The sequence below is a fragment of the Sylvia atricapilla genome, chromosome 7 (genome assembly GCF_009819655.1).
Source record: "Sylvia atricapilla isolate bSylAtr1 chromosome 7, bSylAtr1.pri, whole genome shotgun sequence".
In the NCBI taxonomy this organism is placed as follows: domain Eukaryota; kingdom Metazoa; phylum Chordata; class Aves; order Passeriformes; family Sylviidae; genus Sylvia; species Sylvia atricapilla.
This window is the reverse complement of record NC_089146.1, coordinates 12,770,882-12,790,989: the sequence shown is the minus strand read 5'-3', so window position 1 is coordinate 12,790,989 and position 20,108 is coordinate 12,770,882. Positions and strand designations below refer to the sequence as shown.

Genomic DNA, 20,108 nt, shown 5'->3' with positions numbered 1-20,108 from the left:
ATGAGCTGACACCCAAACCTGTGCACAGCAAAGGAGGCCACCACTGAGATGCAAGAGATGTGAAATAAGAGCCATGATATTTACTAAATAAAGTAAGATCCAGAAACATAGACAGCAGATCTGTCCCTGAAAGGCAATATGGTGAAGACCTACTTTCTTTTCTGGAAACTCTGACTCTATTTAGATACAGGCCAAATGGAAGAGACTGCAGCCATCTCCACTAAGGCTTTCCACAAAAACTCTGCAGCAGCAAGCACTGCCTTTGACACAAATGTAGGTTTTTGTGAAGTGTTATGTAAAGTCAACCATAAAACATATTTTGTCTGTTAAAACAGAGTACAGCTTATTTTCTAGAAGCATAAATTACAAGTAATTAACCTCTGCAATTACACGCTTAGCAGCAAATATAACCTGTTAAAAATATTTAACATATGTAATGCTTAGAATATTTTTACACTGAAAATAAAAAGAAAATACACTTTTAAGATCTCTTAGGGAAGAATGCTTACTGGGGAAAACTACCTGTTCAAAAAAAATAAATTGACTGTGGGCTATTTAATATAGATTTTACTTTTCCAATGTATTATTAAAAGAGGAAAACATGGGTAGCATATATATTTTTTGGTAGGTTTAATATCTCAGATATTTCCTTACTGCTCTGGGCCAAGACTTTTAAACAAACTTACTGATTTAATTTTAAATATGGTTAAAAATTAACTTTAAGAATAACAAGAGTATTTCTTCATGGAAAGAAGTTTCTTTTGTGTGGAAAGAGTGTTTGTTAATGTACATTTCTCTGTATTTGAGACTTTACCTCTCTCACATTGAAACAGTCAGAAAAAATGTCACTGTATGCTAAAATATTTTTGATCTTCAGTTCATGAGATCTTTTTTAAAAATAGATGAAGACATATATCAAAGGTATAGAAGTGCAGTGGGCAAGGGCTTATTTTGAGCCAAAATTTCTAAAAGCCAGTTTCTAAAAGCCTGTTCAGAACTTTGTTCCCAGGCCAGTAAGATTAGCCAAAACATTTATACATTCAAAGAAACCTAAAAATATCAAAATAAAACCTTTTTTTCTTCAGAAGGCATGAAAATGAAAGATTCTTTTATTGTTGCTCTTTCATAAACAAGTTTGCCAAATTCTATTTAGTTTATTCTCCTAAGCTGCATATAGAACTTCTGAAGTTCAACTTAACGTGTGGCATTTCATTTTTACAAAGATTTCTGAAAGTGCACACGAGCCATTTGATAATCCAAAATGCTTTCTCCCAACCCTTCTCTTTCAGACTGTCATGTGAAACATCAGGGGGATTATTGCTGAGTGTTCATGAAGAAAACAAAGACAGCACGAAGCAGCAGAAAGGAAGAGCAAAAGGGTAGCACCAGCAGCCAGGCACCACCAGGGAATGAGGGGAACATGCTCTCTATTCTGAGACACCCCAGCAACTATACTTCAAATCCCTTCTTACAGAGCATTTTGAAGAACTTTCCCTTCTTTCTTTTAGTTATTCTACTTATTGGGAGTTATTAAATCCAACTTTTGACAACACCGTGTTGATATTTAATCCTTTGAGTGAGTTGGTATGAGGAGGGACTCACATTCCTTTTTCAAACTTGCTACTTGAAACGTTTGCTTTAGCTGTATTTCAGCATTGGAAGTGAAGAAATACTTCGTTAGAAAGTAATTTGTTTTCCAGCACTTTCTAAGATACCAGACTCAGTAATCAAATAATCTAGGGGGAAGCTTCAGTAACCTGCAGCAGGGAACAGCCCCTTCTTTCTCTCCAAATTGCTGCTCCCACAAGGGATTCCTCCCACCCCAGCAACCTTCTCTGCCAGCACCCAGCCTGCACTGTGCCCACTGCCAACTCCTGTGCTATCTGAACTCAAACATTTGTGCCTGTCTTGAAGCACTGCATCCCGAAATCCTGGGAGCATAGGAACACAACTTTTCAAAATTAAAGCAGAGAATAATAAAAGCAAACATTTGGCCTGCGTTTCCAGAGATGATTGCAACAATATGAATTTTACAGATTAAAAGGCCAGAAGGCAAGTGAACCAAAAAACGTATTATTGTTGTCATGGTTTAACCCCATCAAACAACAAAGTACCACAGTGCTGCATGCTTGCTCTCCCTGCTCCCACCAGTGGGAATCAGAAAAAACACACCTTGTGGGTTGAGCTAAGAACAGCTTATTAATGGAAACAAAGTAAAATATTCTACTACTATTTACTTAATTCAAAAAAAAAAAACCAAAACAAAAAAAACACCAAGAAAAACAAGTAATGCCCTATACAGTTGCTCACGACCGACTGACTGATACTCAAGGCCACCTCAGGCAGCGACCAGCTCTCCCCATGATGTTCTGGGCTGTGGAGTATCCCCTTGGCCAGCTGGGGTCAGCTGTCCCAGCTGTGCTCCCTCATGGCTTCTGGTGCGCATCCTCTCTGGCAGAGCATGGGAAACTGAAGTGTCCTTGACTTAGGGCTAGCACTTCTTAGCAACAACAGCCAGACCATCAGAGCGTTATCAACGTCGTTGTACCGAACCCAGAAGACAGCACTCTGCCAGCTGCTAATAAGAAAATGAGCACTATCCCAGCCAAAACCAGGACAACTGGTTAAGACATTAGTTTAAAAAAAATCTGGTAAATTTTTGAGAGTTTAAGAGCAGCTAGATTATCACACAAGAGGTTCAACAGAGGTTTCCCCCACAGTCACACAAGCAGAAATGCTGAGAACTAGCTGTCTAGTAAAGCAGAAATTAACTGTACACTTTCCTTCAATAGTCCATTCTGAGAAGTATTCCTCCCACTGTCCTCCATGTAGTCAAAAGGAAAAAGACAGAATGCAGTTAACTGGTGGGGACCACAAGCTCAGATACAAATGAACAGAGAAAAAAGAGCTTTAATTTTACTATGAAAAACAGAAAGTAAATCCCCTAAGTTTAGGTATGTGATTTCAAAAACTAAAAGTTTTGGGAAATAATCTTCATTGGTTTTCTAGTAAAACAAGCCCCCAGAATTCAGAGTTGTAACAAGTCACTGGCTGACTTTCTAAGAGTCCCCAGTCTGTACCACCAGATTAGCAAGACAGAGTCATTTTGACCAATCAAATCTCCCCAGAAACAGCCTGAACTAATTCATCTTCACCAGCAGGCAGACCACACTGCAGAAGGGTCAAAATGAAACATTTCAGGTAATAAAAACCTCTACAGAAGCTTGCAGAATAGGAACAAAAGTTTCAGAAGTCTGACATGAAGGGAATGCTTATCCATGATCAAAATTTAGCAAGGTTGTTGAAGAGCTAACACTGAGCAGGCTGATGGAAATACAAATGCAGTCAGTTGCATCCAAAAATTTATCCATCATGGATAGTTAAGACAGCATTTAACTGAGGTGTACAGAATGCTAGAATGGAAGAGAAAATGTCAAGACAAGGTATTATTTTCTCTCAGTATGAGAAAAGAGTAGGAAGAATCCAAAGGAAGTTAAGACAAATAGAAGACAAAACACACGGAGATGACCTTTACAAGTTGACAAAAAAATAGTGATCTATGGAAGAATCAAATCAAATGTCAAAGAGAGAAGAGTGTAAGGGAACTTATTTAATAGATATATCTGCTGTGAAAAATTATGTATGATTTAGAAGTCTGAAAGTCTGTTCACGTTTTCCCAAAACATTTTATTTAAAAGTTGCCTTTTAAATTAGAAGTAATGTTTGTGAAAGCTCAGTCTGAAACTGCTGATACCCTAAAAAACAACAGTGATTCGTAACAAAAAATAGACCCCTTTATTTTAAAAAAGTGAAGTCTACACTCTGCTTAATAGCTTTGATTCACTGAAGGCTCTTAATATTTAGCACCCTGGTGACAGAGATACAGTTTTGTTGACCTTGAGGACAATCTTCAGAGATGGCAGGAAATCCTAATAAGTTTCAAAATTTTCAGAATGCAACAATAAAATAAGGTTTCATTAACAACATTATTCTAAGTGTGATAGTTGAAAAACAAAACAATAGGGGAAAGCTGTAGTATCAAAAAGTCCAGTTGCACAGTGAATGAGAGTCGTGTTACAGCAACTATAATCAAAGTCTAGTGAGACCCCAACTTCTCTGTTAATAACATACAACGGTTTTGTTACATTACTGCACCCGGGATGCTTTGTTTTAACTATGCACCTTCAAATTTACATTTACAGCAGGATATGATAATATAGGTCTGTTAGTTTAGATTTGTGACTTAGCAGTATATAAAGACCATCATAAGCCTTTCTGCACCAGCAGCTAATTCCTGCTCTAAGGAACCAGCAGCTAAATCCTTTTGATCTCATAACTTCCTTCCAGTGCTCACAAGTATTGAGAGAGGTTTAGTCGACACTTAATTATTAAAAGAAATATCATGGCCTTTAAAAAAGCACATTAGAACAATAGCCTGCATAATTATTACAAGAATTAATGAGTAAAATGTAGCAAGTTTACTGACAAAATTATTCACAACCAGTAGGAAAGACAAGAAACTAATAGCTACCCCATTCAATCAAGGCACACAAGTTCATTATAATAAATCCCGCTAAACTCAATTAAATTCAGGCAAACAAGCTTAAATCCTTTCCTGATGCATCCTTCTGATAGCAGACTGCACAAAGGTCTCTAAGTTAGCTGGAAACTGGGACAAAAGGTGACAAGCTGTTCCACAGCTATTACAAACAATTGAGTTCAAACAATCCTTTGTTTCAGCAAAACACTTTGACAAGTGCTTAAGGTTCCACTGACTCCACTTGAAGTGAAGCTCACATTTCCATGATTTATTCCATCATGGCCAGGATGAATACTAAAGAATCGTACTCACTCAGGTCTCTCATAGCCGAGGCTTTCTCGGATAGACCACGCAACCTGGTAAGGGGAGGTTTGCTCTGAATCCTCCAACTCTTCTCCACTGTCTTCAGACCAATCCAGCCCTAAGAGAATTGAAAACATAAAAATTGGATGAAAAGACCATCTACCTTATATAAGCTTCTGAGTAACCTTTGGCACGAAAGATTAATGTATAGTATAGTTGCAAACATAATTACATTCGATTAAATCATGCCGTATTCTCAATTATACAGGAAAAGCTACAGTAACAGCTCCATTACATTGTGCAAATAGCATCCACTGTCATACCTGACTTTTGCTTTTAAAATCCTTACTGGCTTCTTTATCCATAAACAGTGGAAGAAAAATCACCCACTATCTTACTCACAGAGAAATACTAGTTTTCATAAGCAAGTACGAGGTAAGAGAGAACTCCCTGTCATGAAGAACTGACTCCTCAGTAAATTTTAATACTATATGATCTAAATAGGCCAATTTCATTTCTGTTTATATTCTGACCTCTTCTCTGTGCCAAGACATAAAAGAATATGAAAACTGTAAGACACAGCAGCATGGACACAGAGAGACACACAGCTACTCAGGATGTTCCTCTGCTCAGTCTCTGTAATTGCCTGCCAAGTGCACATATTAGCATGAAGAAAGAGCTGAAGAGAGAGATGCAAACACTCCTGCACTTTCACCAAGCAGCATGTTTTCACTTAATGATGATGCAGCATGATACACTTAGAGTGTGCTCCAGCAGCCTCAGTTCGTCAACCTACACACAGCTGTTGAACGGGACAGCCAGAAAGAGGCCAGTTAAGTTCTCAGGTGGAACATTTTATCTGGAACTTTTATCTTTTGTAGTCTTTTCTACTCGCTCTCCCACATCCAGTGAAATTCTTGCCACTTTCTTGCAGCAGGTGGGATAAAATCTCATTGCTGCATTTACAAGCTAGCAGTTTTTGCTTTTTCATTTTCTTGTGTTCTCCTTGAAAATTGATAGAGTTAAGAAGCATTTCATTTTTGCTAAAACTAAACTGAACCGCTATATCTGAGATGATTCTGAAGTCAGATGCCTTGAACCTAGGAAATGCATCAGTACTTGGTCAAGCACTTTCAGAGTTAGACACACACACACATACTTGGAATACAATCATCAGGTAACACTTCATCATACAGAACAAGCACTTTAACATGACCCACAGATATCAAAACCCCAAATTTTCAGGAACTTCAGCATCCTAAAAAATGACTTTTTGTTTTTATTTTTTAAGACATACATTTGAACTAAATTAAGATACCTGAGGACATTTGATAAAATGTCAGAATTATACTTTCAACTTAAATGTTTATTTTTCCTGTTGTCTCTTCCATAAAGGAATGAAAAAACAACTTAATCATTCCATAAAGATGCCCACAGTTGACAGCCACATAACAAACTGTTTACCCAAAGTTTAAAAACAAAATCAGAAACTGAGTTGTTTTGCTTCTCCTGGGCACTGCAGAAAGGAAGGAACAAAATCTAATCCAGATCCAGCTCTACTGACACTGAGGACTGCACTTACATTAATATCCAATTACATGGCTCTGATGTTGGTACACATAAAACTGGCCTAATCTTTTGAAAAATTCTGTGCAGTCATCTCTAGTGCTGCTCACATATAGAAAAGAAATCCTGAAATTCCCTGAACTGGTATACCCAGTCTTCAGTATTAAGGCCTATAATGAACAAATAACAAATAAATTTTCCACTCTCACAGAATTAACATGTAAATTCCTTTACTTTGCCGAATATAAACTGTTCTAAATGCATCCACATAGTTATGCACCTGCCTACCTGTACATGTATAGGTCCGTTTTTTATTTTTACTATGCCTCTTTTTTTAGGAAAACATATTCTCTTCACCACCTGATAATGTAAAACATTAAGCACAGAAAGGGGTCTTACAACAGTCTTTCAAAACACAGGTCACTTTCTAAGCTATTGAGGTCTGTGACACTCAGAAATGCCTCTGGAGTTGCCATGTCTCTAAAGACCTGCACTACATATAGAACCATCAAAGCTGTTTTCTGAAGAACAATTTCCTTTGGGGACATGCTATGGGACACTAATTATCTCCTGAACAAATAGTCAAACTATCCCATGAGTGCCAAAGGGCAGATCTTAACAGCAAATAAAGAAAAAGTTAATTGAAATAGCAAAAATTACAGATGTTTTCAATTAAATAAGACATTATATAGGGAATATCTGGATTTATCTGAAGTCTTTTTTTTTATTTCAAACATCATAAATGGTGTTCCTAACTTAAGTCACATAGACTCCTATTTCCTTTTCCCTGCCAGCATTTTACTTGTTAGAAATGTACAATCTAAAACTAAGCAGAAAAGTAACTTTGGATGGTGAGGAAGATAAAAAGGGCAGATGTCCTTTTTAACTGTGAATATAGACCTTGCCTAGGTCTATATTCACAATTACACAAATCAGCCACAAGATCAGTTGCCTTTTCAAAGCTTACAGAGCACTACTATCATAGCACAAATTTGGTTATATTTGCTTACATTTTTACAAGCAGTTATTGATTACTGCATGTAAGGGGAAGACTATTCCTGCACAGTATGCAGACAAGACTCCACCCTTCCAACTACCTTCTGGAACAGTACTGCTCTCCTGAAGTGGTCTTTTCCTTTTCTTCATCCATGTTCTATACATAAATAGCTCCCAGACAAGAAAAATTCACATGTGTTCCAATTTTCTAATTACAGAAATCACAGAATCACAGAATGTGTAGGTTGGAAAAGACCTTCAGGATCATCGAGTCCAACCCATGCCCTAACACCTCAACTAGATCATGGCATCAAGTGCCACATCCAGTCTTTTAAAAAAATAAAACAGAATTTTAAAAAAATTAAGTCACCTGGAATTTCAAATCTGCAGAGATTGATGGCCCAAACTGCCAAATTTTTGCTTATATTCATTATGTCACATGCACTTATCACACACCTAATATTTCAATCTAACTTTGTCCACTCATGTAGGTATCACCAGTGTCACCTTTGCTACTCGAGTTGCAAACCATCTACACGAGGTCTCTATAATCCAAACAACGTTTTCTACACCTCAGTTTGATTTCTCAAATGGTTAACAGGACATTAAGAAGAATAAACAATCAAAATGCCATAAACCATTTATGGGTTCAGGTATTCCCCTCATAGATGACAGGGCTAAAGAAAATGCCAAGAGTTTACCTAGCTCAGGATTATTTGGAAAGACCACACGGGAATTCAGGACAGGGCTAGGAAGACAGTCCCCTTTAGTCTTTTGGTCCCAGGTTAAAAAATACGTCTGCAGTGCATCTATTACCTACTCACCTAAGTGAGGAAACAGATCAGTGTCCAGCTGCTGTTTTCGAGTGCACAGTTTCACCAGTCTCTGGAGCCGGCTCATGCAGGACGAGTGTGGAGAGAAGGCTGTGGCTTTCATGAGGACCCGGTCAGTCCTTGGTGGGTCCGTGACAGGAGCCCTGGCGGGTGGCAGGAGGGGCAGAGGTCTCTTGTTAGACAACTGCCGTGCTTGTGCTATAGTGTGTGTGGTGGGTGCCACTCCCTGCATTGGTAGGCTGGTGTTCAGAGGTTGAGGTGACTTGCAGACTATGCCCTGCGGTAGCCCTGTCGGCTTTAACGAAGCTGATGAAGGTGGCAGATGGGAGTGCTGCTGCTGCTGCAGAGGCTGCTGCTGCAAAGGTGCAGGAATGGGGCTAAAGTGCTCTTGGCGAACTTTTAAAATCTCTGTCTCTCTCTGGCGCTGCCGGTTTTGAGCCAACTTGCTCTGCAACTTTTTCTTCACTGTTGCCCCCTTCTTTAGGTCATCATCCTCCTCATTGAAAGCAAAGGGGTCTTCTAATTCTGCCTCCAGGTAGTGGAGAGGAAGCCTTGCCCCTGGAGGGGAGAGGGACATCCCATCCAGTCCGTTGGGCATCTTCAAGGCCAGGGTGGGCACTGTCAGACTGAAGGCCATAGCATCCATCTGATGCCTGACCTTTACCTCCTCTATGGGATCATTCTTTTTCTTCCTCTCCTTTTTGGGTATAAAGCCAAGTACCTGCAGGTGGCTGTTGCAGTACCTTTGAAAAGTAAACGCAGTCAGTTATTAATTAAACTTCCAGAAGTAAAATCTGAAGACAAGACATCGCTTAGGAGAAACCCCTCAACACATATCTCAAGCAAATACAAACTGAAACACAAAAGGTTTTACAAGAATTGTACACAACTCTTTCAACAGGTAACTGTGGTGCTCCCAAACCAGCAAGAAAAAAACTTACACAAGTGACTATTTCTAATCTTAACATATAAGAGTCTTCATTCATTATTCATAGGAGAATCACATACAATCATTCAAAATCTTAGCTCTCTAAGAGGGTAAACAGTCAAAATCCAAAGTGAACAAAACAAATTGACAACAGGATACATAAAGCGGATACATAAAGCAGCAAGAACACAAGCCATTAACTTATCAGTTCAAAAGCTCTTTAAAAAAAGTACATTGAAGACTATTTCTTTTCATTTGCCCATTCCTTCAGGGGAAGTAGTTAACATTTCCATCAATGCACGCATTATTATTACTATTATTATTATTAATAATAATAATAATTCCACTGTAGCAGGGAGCAGTTTCTTATAAGGACAATCTCAGTGGACATCTATCTGCTATGATCACTATTTCCACTTACTGAACAAGTAGCATAAATACTTGAATTCTGTTTTAGTACTTTAACATAATGAATTTTGAAGCCAGAGGATTAGCTGAATATTCTTCAACAAAAATCTAGTTTGAAACAAATTCTCTGCTGCTAGAAAGAATTTACCCAATGCCAGAAATATGTATACATACAAGCTACAAGCACGGATTTTAAGTTCTTCTAACATGTAAAACTTTCAAAGTCATGCTATTAAAAAAAAAGCAAAATGGTCTTTGAAAATCTGTCATGAAAGTAAAAATAATTACAATTTATGCCACAGATAACATACTAAAAACGAGCAATTAACTTTTGTTTGATTGGAACCAGCATGTGACAGAACTTTAGAAACCATGATGTGATCCTTTTCCTGCATGCCACAGGCCGGCACTCCTGACTCTGTAGAACCCACCAACAACTAAAATTTGTCCTTGCAGAATCTCATCTGTTACTTACAGCTCATAGATGACCAAAGATACAAGAAAAGAATGATGTCTGCATCAAGGTAATAATAGACAAGATAATGAAATACCCATGAAGATATTCTTTAAAATCTGATCAGTATGAATCTGAGAACAGTAAGTTTTGTTGAAAAAATAGGTTAAAATTATATTATTTCTGGTCTTCATAGAGCAAAAAATGGCAGAAAAGCCCAAAACAACCCCCCCAAAAGGTTTAGCACTTCAGTTTAGTCACTTTCAACTTGTCCATCCATTTCTAAAGAAACAATGTGTGAACAGCTCTTAAGGGTCCTTAAAAGGGAAAAAAGAGAAAGCAAATTCCTATATGCTCTTTACTGGTCTCCATATATGTAGCTTCTTGAGAGACCCATACTCCTAAGGTTTCACAAATCAGAAAAGGCTGAAAAGCACTGCTACTTATCATTGTCTAAATAATTTCTTCATTACATTATGTTGTAAGTAATAAATAAACTTAGACGAGGCAAGCTAGAAGCCAACAACTTGTGCAGTCCTTATTAGAACACACTGGAATACTGTAAATTCATACCGAGAGATGCACTTCTAAAAATAAAATTATATAATGAGGGCTCAATAAAGCTTCCCATAAAGTCAACAAGCACTGTTTCCATATTTAAAATTAAGCCCTTTTTAAATATTTTGTTTGAACAGTTACCACAGCACTTTTAGTACGACAGAAGAAAAAAACCAATAAACAGACTAAACAAACACAAAGGAATTATTTTCCCTCTTACGCCAATAAAAAGTGTTTTGCTCAACACGAATGCTTCCCTTACATTGTTCAGAACTTAAACTATTGTCATCCTGTGCTTATGCTGATGTGAGGAGGTAGAACTGCATAGTCTGTTTTTGTTGCAATAACAGTAAAAAAATAAATAGAAAAGGTGAGTAAGTCTGTGGAAAGGTAATAAGCTTGCTAAAATCCTCAGAGTTTTAGGCTATTAAGGGTTTCTCTTGTTCATTTAACTCTAAAAGAATCAATTTTATATGAAAGAGAATAAAGCTTTGGCTCTTGCAGCTGACCACACTGCATCACTGAGAGCCAACTGGCTCCCCTGGACACAAATCCACAGATGCCAGGCTACAACATTCAGATTTCAATACACCCTGACTTGGCTCTGTGCATTAGGCTCTGTCAACTCCCTCTCTCCCAGTATAACCGAGGCTGTCACACCTTGGACTAACAGGAGCAAGAAGAAGCCAGGAAGAGCAGTTCTGTCTTCTCTGGCTGAAGAAGACTGCACACCAGCAGTTTTGGCTAGGCATAGTTCTCATTAGCACCACTTCAGCCCTGACCCTGTCAGGCTCTTGCTAGCCCTGTGCACAGCCAGGGGGGCATGCACCCACATTTCCCCACCCTGCACATTCCAGGATGGCCTTTTAGTTAGCCCTGGCCTGAACTGGCTCTGACTTCACACAGTGCTGCAGCGTCTGCATTAGCACTTTAAGCTCCATGGAAGTCGCATTACTGGGAAGACAGGAACCAAACGTGCAAGTAGCACAGTGCTTTTCACATAGGTCTGAGCATGAAAGCCACTGGGGTCAAGCTGGCCCTACAAGAGCCAATTCTAGTAAGCCTGTCTTAGAGGCCCTGTTTGTTGCTTCTGCAACCTGTCTGTGAATTATGCTCAGCTGATAGTATCACAGTAAGTGTCTAATACAGGTTTTCTACCCTTCCTCATTGAGCACCAAAGGCACTATTCTGGGCAGGTAAGGTCAGATGAAGTCCACACACAGCGTGGGTTGATATCCATTAAAATTATGTAACATGAAGCACATAAAATGTGATGGGCTCTGAGGACTCTAGCTGGACAGTTTCCCGCATCCACTGGGAAGGAAAGAATCCAGACAGTGAGGTTTTCTACCTATAAATGCATTCTGCTTCTTAGTACACCCCAGTCCAATATCAATTTCCATCACTTACTTAAAAGAAGATCCAAATAAACAATGGAGCAGCTTGTATATTAACAAAATATTTAAAGATTCTCTTAAGTGAGGAGAATTCAAGACAAAACAGTGTTTAACCCAACTAAATTGTAATAAATGTATATTTAGAAATCAAGTTGCATTTCATTATCTTTGTGTGTATCTGATTAAGAAAGAAGTAGGACATGTATTCAGAGAAAATAGAGATATAAAACCCATGTGTGCATCATCCCACATATATATATTCTTTAAAAAAACAAGGTAGTGAATAGAAAAATCAGACTTCAAATAAGGCAATGAACTCACACACTATGAATAGATTTAATTTGTAGAATGTTATTGGTTAATAAGAAATCTAATAATCTAGCATCATATTAACCATCTTTCTGGCTGGTAGCATCTTAGTTGTCTGGGGTCAAGTGATAATTCTTCTTAAATATTTGTGGACAGACTATGAAGCTTTTGGCATATAATGCATGCATCTTTTGAAATAATTTTTTTAACAATCTCTAGAAGTAGGAAAGAAGATTGCTGTCAGAGCATCATACAGCCTGCTTCGGATCATGTACAGTTACGTGTCTAAAACTGTGACAAAATGACCATCTGACAGTAATTCTGTACACAGAAAATGAAAAGCTATGAGTGAAGAACCCAGACACTGCAAACATCTTTATATTGAATGGAGTGTGAAAAAAGTCTTCTAAGAAACAGATACAGGTTTGCCTGCCAAAAAAAGAAGTTTAGAACAGCCACAGTCTCATCACTAGCATTCATTAAATGTTATTGTTAAAATTAAACTCTGCCCTGAGAAACAGTCTTTTAAAATATTCTTTTAAAATATCACATCCTCTCATTTGAAATTAAAAGTTTTTCTCTTTCAGACACCTGCTGTCCTCTTCAAATACTGTAATGTGACACTCGACATGCAATTGAATTATTCTAATATAACATACACCAGATGTCATGACCACACTTCACTTTAACTTGAGAAAAATCAAAAAGAACAAAGTGTGAACTCAATTCAAGGTGTAAAGAAAAATCACAAATTCCATGGGAACATATGAGATGTAAAAAGTCATTAAGTACTATTGCTTCTATTGTTTTTCGGTATGACCCATGGTAAACAGCAACTCTCTCAGTCAGCTCTTGCATCTGAAATTACAGCATACCATTTGTGCTAACAATTTCTATGATCATTTCTGTGAGCCTATTTCCAAAGAGCCTCAATTGTACAGTAGCAAAGAAACACTCACTGACTGTCAAATTACAGCTTAAAGTTATTCATCTTGTGCCATTTGAGCATTTGCCCTACAGCTTTTGACAAACATTCATGTTTTTTCTCACTTCATCAGTCTCCTCAGCTGAAATGGCAGGTGAAGTGCAAGTTAATTTAGAGCACAGTCCAACTGTTGTTTCAGACAAGAGAGGGAGCTGTGAGCTGAGAAGGAAGTTATATGTAGGGCACAGTGGGAACACTGCTAATAATGCAAAAGGTTAGTGAATGGCAGCTAATAATGTGAAAGGTCAGTGAATAGTGGCTTGACTTTTTTGGCATATTTTGTTCATATTTTAGGTTTAAAAAAGCATTTCTAAGAGAAAAGGTCTCAGATAGTTAACATACACATTAATTAAACACTGCATTACTGGCAAAACCTGCAATGACAGCTCTGAAAAACAAAGTCATTTATAGATGGCAGCCAAGATTAGACAAATTCTGCTATTTCAGCCTAAGCAGCACCAATGAGACTGGTGTTCAGGAAGTTTTAAAGAGCAAGGAAGAATGCCCTTGTGGTTACAGTATGGGCTGCAATACAGGAAACCTGCTTTTAATTCTCAGCCCTCAACAACTTCAAGGACTATATTTTGCAAGGAATTTAATACCTGAGCATTCTGGGCATCTTCATTTGGGCAGGGAGCGGGAGAGAAATAAGGGAAGCAAAGAAGAAAGGGAGTATGTGGCACTTTTCCAGCTGGCTCATCTGTTATCAAGTAATATTTATTTTATTCCAGTAAAACAACACTACAGATTAGTACCAAATCACCAACACTGGATTGTAATTCTGGATTTGTCTCTGTGTCACCACTCCCCATGTCCAGAAGATAAGCATTTTCAACTGTTTGTCCTGAAAAAGCAGATGGAAGTGTGCTTTTGGCACTGCTGGCTAAACAAGCAGGCCTTTCTAAGAGCATGTACTGTGAGAGACAAAGCAAATGAGATAGAACAGCTGATATTGTGTAGCAGGTTTGATCCACAGTTTATAGTGAACTTGAGAAAAGCAGTGAACTCTCCCATAAACTTCCCTGCGATTAAGTTACTGCCCTCTCACTGAGTACTTGACTCCCACAGAAAATAAAATAAAATTTACTGGTCTTAAAACAAAATCCTCTAAGGAACATCCTGGAAAACAATTCAGTCAGGCCAGTTCCTCCCTCATCCTGAAACCAGGCAGCAACTGAAATAAAACATCCCAGCCACTCCCCACTTCGCAGAGAAGAAACCACAACTCACCTACGGTCCTCAGACTTGGGGATGGGGTTGGTGCAGCGTTGGCTGTTGTACTTGGCCACATATTCACATTGCTTGAAGGGGGCAGTCTTGTCCTCCAGAACGTGTCTGATACAGAAGGCGTAGCCGTTAAGTCGCCTCTGCTTGCACAGTTTGGGGCTATATGAGCACAAGGGCTTATTGTCAACCTCAGAGAAGTGTATGTGTTTGCCTTCATACATCACGTGACTCTATTCCTTGTGAACATCAGCTGAAAGAACCAAAATATTGAGACAAATCACATAAGGGAAAAAAAACTGCATTTGGTTCTAGGTTGTGTGCTTCATTTTGGCCAGAAAAAAGGACCCAAAACAATACCTGATTTTAAATCTTCTGTACCATGTCAATGTTATGAGAGAGCCCCAAGGACACCACTATCCTGGAATGATGATGAACCAAGATGAAGCAGATTGTCTAAGGAAAATATCAAAAGGGTCAATGTCAGTCAGAATAAAACAGATATTACTATAGTAAGTAAATGGGCATATGAATCAAGCCTGTGGATCAGCTAGCATCCAATAAAACAACAGCACAATGGTTTGCAATCGGTAGTCACAGATCTTTGGAAAACATGAACCAAATTACTGGGGGAAAGAAAATTTTACTGCCACAACACTTAAATCACTTTAACAGAACTTCGCTCATCTACCAGAAAGTGATTAGAAGCTACAAGTTGAAAAAGGTTAAGTGTCAGATTAGATCACTTGCTTTCATAAATCAAGCTGAAAGATGTTTAACCCATTGGATTGCAGAGGGCTTACTTCAAGGTATCTCTGCTTACAAAAACACCACAGAGTGTCTTCGCTCTGCAAAATTATTTTGCCACTCACTGCAACAAAGCTTTTTTTATTTTTTTTTTTTTGAGAAAAGCTTTCTTTACCACATCTGATGACCAGTCTTTCAGATCATGTAGCTCCTTACAATTTCTGCAAGCATCCATACGCAGTCCTTCCTGAGGTCATCATGGTTCTTCAAAGTTTATCCTACCTCACTGTACTTATTTTAGTGAAATGCAGGCATTGGTATCAGTCAGTACTCCCATCAATGCCAGAAGGGCTGAAATGTCAATTCAGCAAGAGGCTGGGTGGTTTTCCTCCTAAAGTAGGCTCCTACAGTGTAAATCCATGCAACCATAAAGTAATTTTTCAGTTCCCCACATTATGGAGGTCTTTGGCAATCATCTTTTTTAAAAAAACAAACAAACCCCCCAAATCATCCCAAAGCAGTTTCAAAAAACTTAACACTACATATATTCTGCAGCTACTGTGATACACTAAACTTAACCTGCCAAAGGTAGGTTTTATTCAGAAAGGTCATCCTGAGGCACTGGAATGAACTCTTTTGAACACTGTGCATTCATTCAGTACTCTGTTCAGTTTCATATATTTTATACACCAAGGGAAGGAATGTTCATAGAGGTGATAGTCAGGAAATATGTAATAAATTAGAGGCATGTGACAAATGTACAGATTACCACCTCAACGAAATTACTTGTTCCCGAGGCCCAAAATGGCAAGAGCAGAATCGCAAGAGGAAGCCTATACAGATTTAGCAGGAAAGATGTACTTTCCTCTTGTAAAGGTACAAGCCTCCACTTTCTGCTGTGAAAAAGTACCATGAAAAAATGACAAAGTATTGTGGCACTGGGGGATCTAGAAAAACAATTTTAAGTCACCAGGGCAAACCAAAACACCCAATCCCACAGAGTAAACAGCATAAATCTGGCCTTCATTAGCATATTTCTAGCTGTAGAAGCAGAAAGACAGAAGAGTACTAAAGATTTAAAAGCACACTTAAAATTCTTGGAACAGCTGTACATGCACACATACGGCATACAGAGCCTATGAACTGAGACAGGTGCTACTGAATGTAACTACTGCAAGCAATCTAAGCAATCATTTGACAATAATGGTAACTTTGTATTTTCCCCTTCCATGCACACAGGGAAGCAGTCACCCCAGAGGCAGGTCGTGCTTTGCTTACAACCAGAAAGCCACAACGTAAGCACAGACACCTAGTCCAGTTCCAATCACCTTTCCCAAATTTTCTCAAGGCATAGAAGCACATATACTATATATATATATATACATCAATTGAAACCAGCAATCACTGGAGTATGACTTTCCACAACACATCAGTCTTAACAACAAGAAAGCACATTGTTGACTGTGCCCTTCAAAAAGACAGAATGGGAAGAGGAAACAATCTCTTCTTTAGCATGTTAAAGACCAAATATTCCTTTCAGTCACCTTGGCTCACGCAGATACTGACATACCTCTCAGTATTATTCAGCAACAACATGAAGGAAAAATATAAATCTCATGGGAACACAACCCATTACAGGAGCTGTGGTCAGTGTTTGCATCCCATATGTTTGAGAGATGGACTCTTCTATTACTGTGGCAGCAAAAGTAATCAAATGAGTCTTAACTACTTGCATCTCATACACACAATGCTGACAGAAAGCCTTTTGCTGGAGAGTCTGCTTCTTTCAGTTAATCAAAGCTTGTATTAGGTGCCATACTGAACTGGACATAAAACCTGAAAGACCAATTGTATCTTGCAGCTGGGGTGACCCACATGTTGCTCTCTATTTTCTCTGATTTATCACCTCCTTTTAAACTACTACTATCATACTTTGCAGAGTTTCTGATGGATCAGTAACTTTCTCCTCTTTTGTACAACCCAGCTGTAATTCTTTTCTGAAGGTAGCAAGCAAGAGACCAAAGAAAAAGAGATCCTGAGGATGGTTCCAAAGTAAACAGTGAGAAATGCATACCTTGTGTGCCTCCGTTAAGCTTCTGTAAAGAAACAGCTCCACAGTTTCCAGCCACTATAATCCTAGATTTGTTCTTATGGCTGCAGTCTTATTTTTGGATTTAACTCATAATTAAGTCTTATTTTTGCATTTAACTTGACTGTGTGAAGGCAGGCATGGTATTTCACTTCTCACTTGTCTGAGAGATACAGGGCACAAGAACAATGCCATATGAAACATTCACACAAAAATACTGACAATAATCCCCAGGGAAACCAACAAGCATGAACATGAGGTTTTGGGTTTAAAACTATATAAAATATATACACTAAGAGAAGCTCATGCCAATATAATCACGTTAAAAATCCTGACAGTAATCAATTAGTGCAACTAATTCCTTGCAAACAGTGCAAGGAACAAGGAAGCCAATAAACATAGTAGCCAACTAATGTTATATTAAAAAAACCAACAGAGCAATTTTCTTAAACTTGCAATTATATCATTATTAGCAGATTCTTAAACAGACTCCCAAAAGACATACCGCTATGTGGATAACACTGCCAGGATCAGTGACTGAAGTTGGACTTGATCTAAAAAGAGCGGTTTGTTTTGTTTTTCACTTCCATGGCATACCATATAAGAGTGTGTGTGTATAAATATATATATATAAATAATGAAGACACTTAAATCTCTTCATTCTGATTTCATCTGATGCAGTGTTTTATTTTTAACAATTTACAGGAGTTCTTAATCGAGCTTTTTGCTGCTACGTAGAAAGTAGCACAAGCATGGAATAGGCACATGTCACTTAACTGAGGAGAACTGAAACTACACTTAGCTAAATAGTGGGTGGGGGAGAAATTATTTTTGTCCCACAGGATTCAGTAAAAGATGACGGAAACATGGACTTCCCCTGGAAAAAGCAAATGCTTAAGCAGCTGTACTTCAGATAAAAATATCAGAATACAAAACTTCCTGGAAGCTGTTTTCAGTTTTGCATTTATACTCTACACTGAAGATGTAGGAAGGTTCAACAGAAAAAAAAATTATGCCTGCTCAAACTAACTTTAGCCACAACCTGTGAATGAGAAACCAGAAGCTGCTTCTTGAGGAACCTAGATTTTCCCTCAACAACTGATTCTAAAGAAAAGATTTTGAGCTAGTCAGAAACAACAGGGCAAAGAACAGAAGGGAATCCCAAAATGCAAGCCTTTGCCAAATGATGTAATGACTGAGGTTTAAGAAATCATGGTAGGGAGCAAGGTAAATACAGAGCAGTCATACTAGATTACACAATACTGCAACTAGGGGTACCTGATGAAGTTAGTAAGAGATTGACTCAAAACATATGAAGGAAGTATTTCTTCATTTTTACTACTCACACGTAGTAAACTGCTGGAGCTTGCTGTCACATGAGACAGTGGAAGCAGATAGTACCATCAGGTTCAAAGAGACAATAGAGAAGTCCATAGACAGCGGGGACATAAGTGATGCACCTGCTAGCATGACGAATTTAACAAATATGGGTGATGGAATAGTAAGAGAAGAAAGCACAAAAATAGTGTCTGGGCTTTCGTGCCCTTCCTAAGTAGCATCGCTTATTCCTACTGCCCAAGACAGAACATTAGGTTGGATTCATGCTAATCTGACCCAGAGGGTATTTTTCACATTCTTATGAGGTTATCACTAATATTTGTAACTTCATAACACATTCACTTCTCGCCTTGTCCCATTTTTATTCTTAAGCAGCTGACTGTAAGTCCTATCTGGACATGTGAAGAAGAGTAACAAACTTACCACCCCCAGCAAGGCTTTACAGCAAGGACAGGCAGAACACAGAGCAAAGTCACACTCTGAAACATCAGCATGTAAAAGCAGAGCTATTTGTCCTGCTAAGTGCAGCCACTGGTAGTATATAAGACAACCCAAGGTAGTTTGCACAATGACTACAAAAATAGAAATTAAAGATTTCAATACACACAGGTATTGAAATACACCTGTCCAATTGCCAATACCTACTATCACCCTCTGGAACAAGCCAGCTCCCAACTGCTTTTAGTACTGGCTTTTCAGTGCAGGCATAATCAGCTCCCTTGTAGTGCACATCAGCTCCAAAGATGACAGAGTCGTAGCTCTGCACTCCACGTACCCTCTCTCAAAAGAGCTAAAGAGTCCTTCAGAAAAGCTGGAAAAGAGTGTAGCAGCAAACATTGGAGGACAATCTTTACTATAACCATACCCAAGTACCAGCATTATGTCATACAGAAATATGGTACCTGACATCATGAGTAGCCTACAGGGAAGTTAATGGCTTACTAACTAATAGAAAGCCAAAAGCACGAGAGCCTTAAAACTCAGATGGGTAGTTTCGTGCAAATGCTGTGCTGAAAATATTAGAGTATTTTAAATCATGTGGGTTGATACATTCTTAAACATATGCTCAGAACTTGACATTCAATGTACGTAAGACCCTTTTAGGCAATGGAATCCCCAAAAGCATTGTAAATTGCAAGGCAATTATATGCTGGTGGTTAAAAGATGTATAATTAAGAGAACTGAGCTTAGAGCTTCACACACTGCATCCAAACAAAATCCACAACTACAGAGGTATTTAACATGAAATTTAGGCTAGTATTAGCAAACGCAAACAACACAGTAAATTAAATTGGTGCCTTCGTGACCTCTCCCAGACAAGGTACAATCATCCCCGTACGTTCCCAAAACCATCAGCTTGGGGCCAGAAGTAGAACATGGATCTACAAGAATCTCAGCTTCTCCACAAGCTCAAATAAGATAAATAGTACTTT

At 38.4% G+C, this 20,108-nt stretch overlaps 1 protein-coding gene across 4 annotated transcripts in view; it reads right to left on the bottom strand.

The window, feature by feature from the left end:
* INO80D (INO80 complex subunit D) overlaps positions 1-20,108 on the bottom strand; it is a 46,026-nt gene that overhangs the window by 21,626 nt on the left and 4,292 nt on the right. For 3 of the 4 annotated variants that reach the window (XR_010743988.1, XM_066322657.1, XM_066322658.1), the window contains exons 3-6: positions 14,862-14,957; positions 14,508-14,754; positions 8,230-8,981; positions 4,853-4,961 (exon numbers count right to left, since the gene is read on the bottom strand). Coding sequence is in view for 3 of the 4 variants with exons in the window: in XM_066322657.1 (XP_066178754.1) it covers positions 4,853-4,961; positions 8,230-8,981; positions 14,508-14,725 (1,079 nt within the window). In the remaining variant the exon portion in view is untranslated. The remainder of the gene's footprint in view (positions 1-4,852; positions 4,962-8,229; positions 8,982-14,507; positions 14,755-14,861; positions 14,958-20,108) is intronic. The other variant, XM_066322659.1, reaches the window with a different exon arrangement.